An 8,874-nucleotide genomic window follows, 5' to 3' on the forward strand; every position below is an offset into this window, starting at 1 on the left:
TATCGTGGCGCCTTGTTTGTCTATTTTCCTCAGACAAAAAATCTGAATAAAACATTTTTTATTTCTGCTCTCCAGTGTAAGGAATGTTGCTGGTGTATTTATGACTTGTGGTCTATCACTGTGGCTCTAAATGTTCCTGGCTGTTGCACAAGAATACCAGACAGGTATGCAGGAGGTCAAAAACATTTGAACTTTTACAGTGTTGTGTGGAAAAGTCTTGTTTTTTGGGGTTTTCACAATATATATATTTTATTTTTTTTCACAACCCATACCATTTTCAATTTGTTCAATTTGCCTTAGAATTAAGATAATATATTGAATAATACTTTTAAGACACTTCATGGAATATAAACTGAAGAGAGAAAGACAAACCTAAGGCATAAATCCCTTTTAATATCCTTCCATTGTGAACAGAGTTTCATTTTCCATTGATCAGATGAATTCATCTTTACCACATAATGAAGGACAAGATGCAGACATCAAACGTGTCAAATATTTGGACGACTGCAGAAAGGGCGAAAGGTCACCATTTTCATGAAGAACATTGTACTTAAAAATAGGTTTAGAGGCAAATAAGTTAACTTAACCCCGGAATTGTCAACGGCATATATTTAATAATGAAATAAATCTAATTCCTTAATTTCCTAAATAGTATTGCAGGTCCGAGTTTTACGTGAGACTTTCTGCACATGAAAGAAATTCCAATGTCCCTAAAAATGACCCACGTTCGTGATTTATATTAACGATATTTATAATGAAATATCTAATAGAATATAATTTAATAATCATTTATCATTTAATCTCTGAAGTAAATCTATAGAACCTCTGAAGGCGCCATTACAAGAGGTGAGGCACGCGATTAGTTCTGCAGGATTTCTGTTGTGGGACCCAACGGTCTCTAGCGCCCTCTAACGTTTAATCCACGCAGTGCTGAAGTGATTCTCATTTGTTGAGTCAGCGATTTACTGGAGGTATCAACGTCAACGCTATCTTTTGAAATAAAAGTTGTTTTATGTGAACCACCCACACATTTAGGATCATTTTAATTTGGTCGTAAAAATCTAAAATATATATTCTTTATTAAAAATTTGTCATTGCTGATATTTTATTACAATACCTTGGTAGTAAAACAAGAAAATGTGTAAATGTATCCTTTTTCCAGAAAGCTGACGAGCTGCAGTGGTTTGGTTGAGTGGATATTTTTGGAGGGGTGCGGTCTCACCCTCCCTCCTGCCTGGATCAGGACCAAGGCCAGCGACAACTCTGCGCACCAGACTCGGATCATGCGCTTGACAAATAAAACCCACCAAAAGTCAAAATGTCCGCTGACTCACCGCAGACACGTTTTTTTAAGAGCCTTATTTGTTGAAAGTGAGAATGAATCAGCGGATCAGAACAATGATGGGGCAGAAAAAAACAAACATTTTGTGGAGGCGAGAGGCTGCAGCACAGGAACACACCCTGGCATTGATCTTGTCTCAGATTCTGCTGGGACAGCAGAGGAAACAGAGGACTTTTAAAAAGATGAGCCCAGTGTGCAAACTTAAAATAAGACTTTAACGTTTGTTTGTTTCTCTTGATAAACCCTATTTAAAATGGTGGACTGTGTTGTGCGGGGCAAAGGGGAGGACACGCATGAGTGACTAGGAGTCTCCCATGAGACAACATGTTTCTGCAAAAGCTTGCAGGTTTCCCCTCATCTGCTGCCCCCCTGCGTCAGATGATGCGCAGACCTCAGGCGCTATAAAAGCACCTGTCCTGGCCACGCCGCACTCGCATCCCACTTTCTGTCCGTCTCACACTCTCACCCTCACGCACTCCTCCTCAACTTGTGGCACGCACGCTCCCAGGCATCATGAGTTACTCCGGTGACATCTACAGCAGCAGCTCCTACAGGAAGATCTTCGGAGATGCCCCGCGCTCCGGGAGGGTGTCTCTGGGCACCAGCCCGTCCCGTCCACACTCTGCTGGGTACCGCAGCAGCCACCGCACCTACGCCTCTCCATCCATGGTCTCCTCCAGCAGCTACCGCCGGAGCGCGGCGCCCGGGCGAGTCTTCTCCTCCATGCAGGAGCCGATGATGGACCTGACCCAGTCCACCGCGGTCACCAACGAGCTGAAGATCGTGCGCACCAACGAGAAGGAGCAGCTGCAGGGCCTCAACGACCGCTTCGTGTCCTTCATCGAGAAGGTGCACAACCTGGAGCAGCAGAACCGGGTGCTGGAGGCGGAGGTGACGCTGCTGCGTCAGCGCCACAACGAGCCGTCCCGCCTGCACGAGCTCTACGAGCAGGAGATCCGCGAGCTGCGCGCGCGCGTGGAGGAGCTGACCCACGAGAAGAGCCAGATGCACGTGGACTGCGTGCAGATGCAGGAGGCGCTGGAGCGGGTGCGCGAGAAGCTGGAGGAGGAGGCCCGCCTGCGGGAGGAGGCGGAGGGCGCGCTGAAGGGCTACAGGAAGGACGTGGACGACGCCACCCTGGCTCGCCTGGAGCTGGAGAAGAAAGTGGAGTCCCTGCTGGACGAGATCGCTTTCCTCAGGAAAGTTCACGAGGAGGAGCTGCAGGAGATGCAGACCTCTCTGCAGGCCACCCAGGTAAAGCCTAAAGTTCCCACACGTATCATCACACAAGTCAGAGTAAAGAAAAAAGTCAGACAAAGTTTGTGTTCAGATCTCAATTATATCACATCAAGAACTTCTCTTGCATGAAATCATCTGATTTGGCGCAGTTTCTTCCGCTGCGTCCTTCCAGCAAGTCTCTATTGCGCACTGGGAAATTGATGGCACTGCAGTTCCGGTTCGGCTTCTCTCCTCCTCCGCTCGGAACCGGTCGGTCACGCCCCCGTGAAACTTCAAAAACCCACCAGCCCCACATCTTTATGAATATGTGATAGGAGTTCGCACCATTGTCGTCATTACAAAGCGAGGGGGTGGGAGGAGAGGCGCATTATTCAGGGGTGTGGTCGTCCGGCCCGGACAGATATACTCTGGTTTATACAGACATGCTTTTATTTACATGTAACATTAATAATTACAGACTTATATAAAGACCATCGTCTTTTGGAAGGATGGAAAATGATAGTTTTTACGAGTGGTTTTATACACATTATAGAATGAGGATTATCCGAATAAAAACATTTGAACTCTTATTTACAGCTTTTGCCTCGAAAACACATTTTAATGATAATTGCCTAAAGTGGAATACAAATAGATGTAAACCAAATAGAAATAACTATATCAGACAAATATGTATGTGTATTATTAAAATGCACTTTAAAATGCGTTCAAAGCACTATTCATTTATACAACAAATCTGTGTCAGAATAATATAGAAATAATGTATGCTTTATCTGGTTATAAATTGTACGGCTAATATTTCACCGTGGACATGCAGAATTTGAAATAAACAAGTTTTCACGCTTGTATCGGAGCATTAGTTAACTTGTCCTGTGAGCATGAATCACTTTAATGAAAGACTGTTGAATAAGTCATGCAGTAAGGGATTGGGTTGTTGGGTAGATTTCTCTGAGGTCGTTTCTCTTCACCTCTGGGAACGTTATACTGCCGTGGAAGATATTGACAGGGCAGCAGAACCCTGAGTCAGCAGTCCATGCATCAGTGCCCCAGCACTTCACGCCAGCACGCCAGCTCATACATACATGCATGTGCTGCCACACAAGCAGAAGAGGGCCTTCATTTGAGGCTAAAGAAGTCGACATTGTTCATGCAAATTGTTACATGGCTACCTACAATTTAGGTTCTAATATAAAGGTGCAATCGTTCTGTTTTTGCTGCAATTCCCCTTTCTTTTTCCAATTGTTGATGTTTCTTCAGCCAAACACTTCAGCTCAAGGAGATTTTATTATAACATTGTGGCCCTTACAGCAGCTAACAATTAGGAATTCAGAGGTTGTTTCTGGGTCAGTGTCCAGGATCACAACAAGTGTGGGAGACACCGGATCATGATTAGGGATTTTGATGAAGCAAGAGAACCATAACTAAACCTTTAAAACTAAGGCAATAACACTGTGAAGTTATCGCAGGTATCGGTGGAGATGGACATGAGCAAGCCGGATCTGGCTGCGGCTCTGAAGGACATCCGGGCCCAGTATGAGAACCTGTCCTGCAGGAACCAGGCCCAAGCTGAGGAGTGGTACCGCTCCAAGTTTGCAACAGTCAATGAGGCGGCTGTACGCAACCAGGACGCCATCAAGCATTCCAAGGAGGAGCTGAGCGAATACCGCCGACAGGTGCAGTCCCGCACCTTGGAGATCGAGGCCCTCAGGGGCCACAACGAGGCCCTGGAGAGGCAGATTGCCGAGATGGAAGACCGTCACAGCAATGAGATGGGAGATATGCAGGTAGGCAAGACACATTGGGATATTTATGACTTTATTTTTCTTTAAATTTGAACTCACTTATCTTCAACATGAGGTATTTGGCTTTGAATAAAAGTTCAAGAAAGAGTTCTTAAAACACACATGATTTTTTATTTCGTGTTTTGCAGCCCTTACATCTATAACCAACTGTCCATTAGTAAGAGTCTGACTCAACACAAAAAACTACATCAAATTAAGATAACATACATGAAACACCACATAGAAAGCTTAAATGAAAGCATATGAATTTCCACATTAAAGCCTATGTTGTGTTATTTAGTTTTGAGCCTTCAAGCTAAATCTCACATTTAAGTTTAGTTTAGTCTTCAAAAGAGGGACATTGAAAAACCTCTTTTGCTCATCTTTATTATAGACAGATTTTTGAACAGAATCGATATTCGATAGTGGCTGTGAACGAGGATTGCTTAGCAGAACTTTTGTTTGTTTGTTTGACTGCAGGACACCATCCAGGAGCTAGAGGCGGCTCTACGAAGCACTAAAGGGGAAATGTCCCGTCACCTGCGTGAATACCAGGACCTTCTGAACGTCAAGATGGCGCTAGACATAGAAATTGCTGCCTACAGGTTTGTATCCTTCCTCACGCACAAAATCACTATTGACATATTTTCACTCATTCAAATGTTGAAGTTGATATTTCTTCAAATATTAGAAAGAAATAATCAAATGTTGTATGTAGAAGTGTATAAGAGACTTGGATATGGTCGTCATACAGGGCTTAGGGTCCTTTAATAAAGCTAATGGTGTTGCATAAAATGAAGAACGTTATGAGGAACAACGCTATGAAGACCTTCAAAACATAAGCTGTCTTTGCTTTTACTTGTTGTCTTAACACTGGAAATTCTCTGTCTCCCTGTAGGAAGCTGCTGGAGGGCGAGGAGTGTCGCCTGAGCTCTGTTGGAGGGGCCATGGTCCAGTCTGGCTACCCCGGCTTCTCCTACATGTCATCACGCTCTTACTCTCTGGGAGCCTACAGGAAGTCCAGCGCCAAGCCAGAAGAGGAAGAGGAGGAGGAGGAGGAGGAAGAAGAGGAAAAGGAAGAAGAAGAGGAGAACGAGGAGGAGGAAGGAGAAGATGGAGGAGAGGATGGCCAGGAGGATGGTGAAGGGGAAGAGGAGGAGGAAGAAGAGGAAGAGAAGCCAAAAGAGAAGGAGGAAAAGAAGAAGGAGAGTCCCACCGCAAAGCCCAGCAAGAGTTAAACAGCTTGTGTGTCACTTCCATCATCTTCGTCAGTCCTTGAATACACACATGAAACACACACACATGCACACACCAGCATGATGCCACAAAGTTTGAGTTTTCCTTAGAAGAGCAAAAACAAACGTGCCATTGATAACCACAACTTGTTAGCACACTGACTTTCAGAAGAAAAAATGCACAGTTCTGCAGAACCCAGCCAGTCCAACTTTTATGGTGCTATATGATTTTTACATTTAAAAGTTGGGAAGATCTCATTATAGCACCTTCCACTGAAATGATCATCGTCTCTCCTTCACCCGCTCTGCCTTCCATCCGTCATCCCACCGCAACAAAATGAAATGTAAGCCGCTTCTCTTTCTGTCGTGGCAGTGCAGCAATAAGAAGCTCTGAGAAACTGTATATATATAAACTTGTATAGTTGTCTGGGTTTTCTCTTATGGAATGATAGAGGAGTTTGTTCTGCACTTATTTTTCCCATTTAGGAATGAATTTGTGTTGTGCTGCTATTCTTTATCGTCATTTATTTCCCGTTCGATTGGTTCATTTGTCGAACATCTCACCAGCCTGTTTGCCGAAAGCCAATCTTACAAACAAACAAATCCAGCCACAAAATAACAGTTCAAATAGAGATGGAGAACAAGAGCGTCCTGTGGAGGAGTGGCGTGCAGCTGAGGTTGACAGTGATGGTCCTCCACTCAAACTGTTTCTGGCAGATGGGTTGGATGCCATCGTGGGTCATGGTTCTCCATCTAAGGGCTATCTTCCCCATAAACTCCCTCTCTAACCTTCCCCCCTGATCTTCCAAGTGTCACAATTCATCACTTCACAACCTTGATCCTCATGTTTGACAAATGAACGAATCGATGGGCACGATTGCATGGCCTGACCTTCAGAGCTTGACTATTTGTGAATGGATTCTGTTCTGCTTGTTGTGTGTTTAGGTGATTAAAATGCCTTAATTATAGCTGAAGTAATAAAGTTTGACAAAAAAACGACACATGTTCACCTGCATCTCACTGGTTCCTGTTGAGGCGGAGGAGTGTTGCACCTTCCAAACTGATCTGCTAGACTACTGTGACTGCTGCTCTCTCATGCAGTGATGTTCTTCTCAAAGCCAAATAAAGACAATTATGAACCAAAAGTACGCTTCTGGGTTTTCACTTTCAGCATGGATTAGAAGCCAGTGATTCGTTCGACTCCGGCTGTTTGATTCTGGAAAAATAGAGGAAATACTTTTCTCTGTATTAAATATACTGAAGCTCATATAACAGATTTTGTTTTTATGATTTATCATGTCTTGGAGCATCAGTGTCAACATCTCTTTATAGTAAGTAAGTAAGTAAGTAAGTAAGTAAGTAAGTAATATTTATTTATAAAGCGCTTTTCGAGACCAGGGTCACAAAGCGCTTAGACAATCAAAACAATACTCAAAAAAGTACATACTTTAAAGATCAAGATAATACTGAGAACAACACAGGAGTTCGAGAAATTCAAGGAAAAGCCTGAACAAATAGAAAGGTCTTAAGGTGTTTCTTAAAGGAGTCAGTAGATTCCATCAAGCGCAAAGAGAGAGGAAGATCGTTCCAAAGCTTAGGAGCAACAGCCTGAAAAGATTTCTCTCCTCTGGTCCTGAGCCGTGTGCGTGGAACCATAAGTAGATGCTGATCCACAGACCTCAGAGCCCGAGCTGGGGTGTAAGGCTGGATCAGATCAGTGATGTAAGGAGGAGCCTGACCATGAATAGCTCTGAAAGTAAGAACCAGAATTTTAAAGTTGATCCTGAAAGAGACTGGAAGCCAGTGAAGAGTTTTAAGGATCGGAGAAATGTGAGTTCTCCTACTTGAGCAGGTCAGAATTCTCGCTGCAGAGTTCTGAATCAACTGCAGACGAGACAGCTCCTTCTTGTTAAGACATGAAAACAAACTGTTACAATAGTCCAGACGAGAAGAGACAAACGCATGGATTACAAGCTCCAGATCATGTTCCGACAACATTTTCCTAAGTTTAGAGATTTTTCTCAGTTGAAGGAAACAGTTTCTGGTCAGTTTTCTGCAGTGTCGAACAAGAGACATGTCTTTATCAAATACAACACCCAGGTTTCTCAGGCTCAGTTTGACAGACTGACCTAAGTCACCCAAGTACTGACTCAACCCTGGAATCTTATCATCAGGAGCAATCACCAGAGTTTCAGTTTTGTCCACATTTAGCTGTAAAGTGTTTTCACTCAGCCATTGTTTGATTTCTAGCAAACAATTAACTAAGCTGTTCAGCCTCTGGGGCTCAGTTGGGTCAAAAGAGCAGTAGAGCTGGATGTCATCAGCAAAAATGTGATAAGAAACATCTGGAAATCTCTGAATGATTTTACCGAGGGGAATCAAGTACAGCAAAAACAATAAAGGACCCAGAACAGAACCTTGAGGGACTCCACACAACAGATCTGCCGATTCAGACCTCATTTGATTGGCAGATACACTAAAACTGCGCCCAGAAAGGTAAGATGAGAACCATTCTAACACAGACCCAGACAGTCCCACTTCATCCCTTAGTCTTCTCAGCAGGATCTGGTGATCAACTGTGTCAAAGACTGAGGACAGATCCAAGAGCACCAGAACAGTGAATTTACCCGAGTCAGCCGACATCATGATGTCACTGGACACTTTCAATAAAGCTGTCTCTGTAGAGTGATGTCTCTTAAACTTCTCATGGATGTCGCTCTGATCCAGGAACAAAGACAGCTGCTCAGACACCACCTTCTCCAAGATCTTGGACAAGAAAGGGAGCTTAGAAATAGGCCTGAAATTACTGAGGTCAGTTGGGTCCAAGCCTGGTTTTTTGAGCAGAGGCTCCACAATGGCATGTTTAAATGCATTGGGAAAAACCCCTGTGGAAAGGGAGAGGTTCACCATATTGGTAACCCAGGGGCCAATTACATCAAATACTTTGATAAAAAGCCTACAAGGAAGGACGTCATCTGAGCAAGAGGATGGTTTCATCTTGTTCACTAGTGCTGAAATATCACCAGTGAAGGAGGACCAAGAGGAGGAGATGGGCTCAGAGACAGTAAAATATAGGGGCAAAAGCAGTTCCTCATTTGAATACTTGGAGAGGAATATCGTTCCAAAGCTTAGGAGCAACAGCCTGGAAGGATTTCTCTCCTCTGGTCCTGAACCGTGTGTGAGGAACCATCAGTAGATTCTGATTGATAGATTGATCTCCTAACAAGGAAATTGGAAATTAAGAAAAGGGGCCACACACAACGTGGCAGTTCGAAAACAT

The 8,874-nt window shown here is 43.8% G+C and overlaps 1 protein-coding gene across 1 annotated transcript; it reads left to right on the forward strand.

Moving 5' to 3' along the window:
• The first annotated feature begins 1,774 nt into the window (after nucleotides 1–1,774).
• On the forward strand, nucleotides 1,775–6,739 carry neff1 (neuronal intermediate filament family member 1). The gene is made up of 4 exons (XM_087796954.1): nucleotides 1,775–2,596; nucleotides 4,045–4,362; nucleotides 4,840–4,964; nucleotides 5,258–6,739. The coding sequence occupies exons 1-4, from the start codon at nucleotides 1,856–1,858 to the stop codon at nucleotides 5,595–5,597; spliced, it is 1,524 nt and encodes a 507-aa protein (XP_087653080.1). The 5' UTR covers nucleotides 1,775–1,855; the 3' UTR covers nucleotides 5,598–6,739.
• The last annotated feature ends 2,135 nt before the right edge of the window (nucleotides 6,740–8,874 follow it).

Source organism: Callionymus lyra, chromosome 1 (assembly GCF_982586985.1).
Source record: "Callionymus lyra chromosome 1, fCalLyr1.hap1.1, whole genome shotgun sequence".
Classification (NCBI taxonomy): domain Eukaryota; kingdom Metazoa; phylum Chordata; class Actinopteri; order Syngnathiformes; family Callionymidae; genus Callionymus; species Callionymus lyra.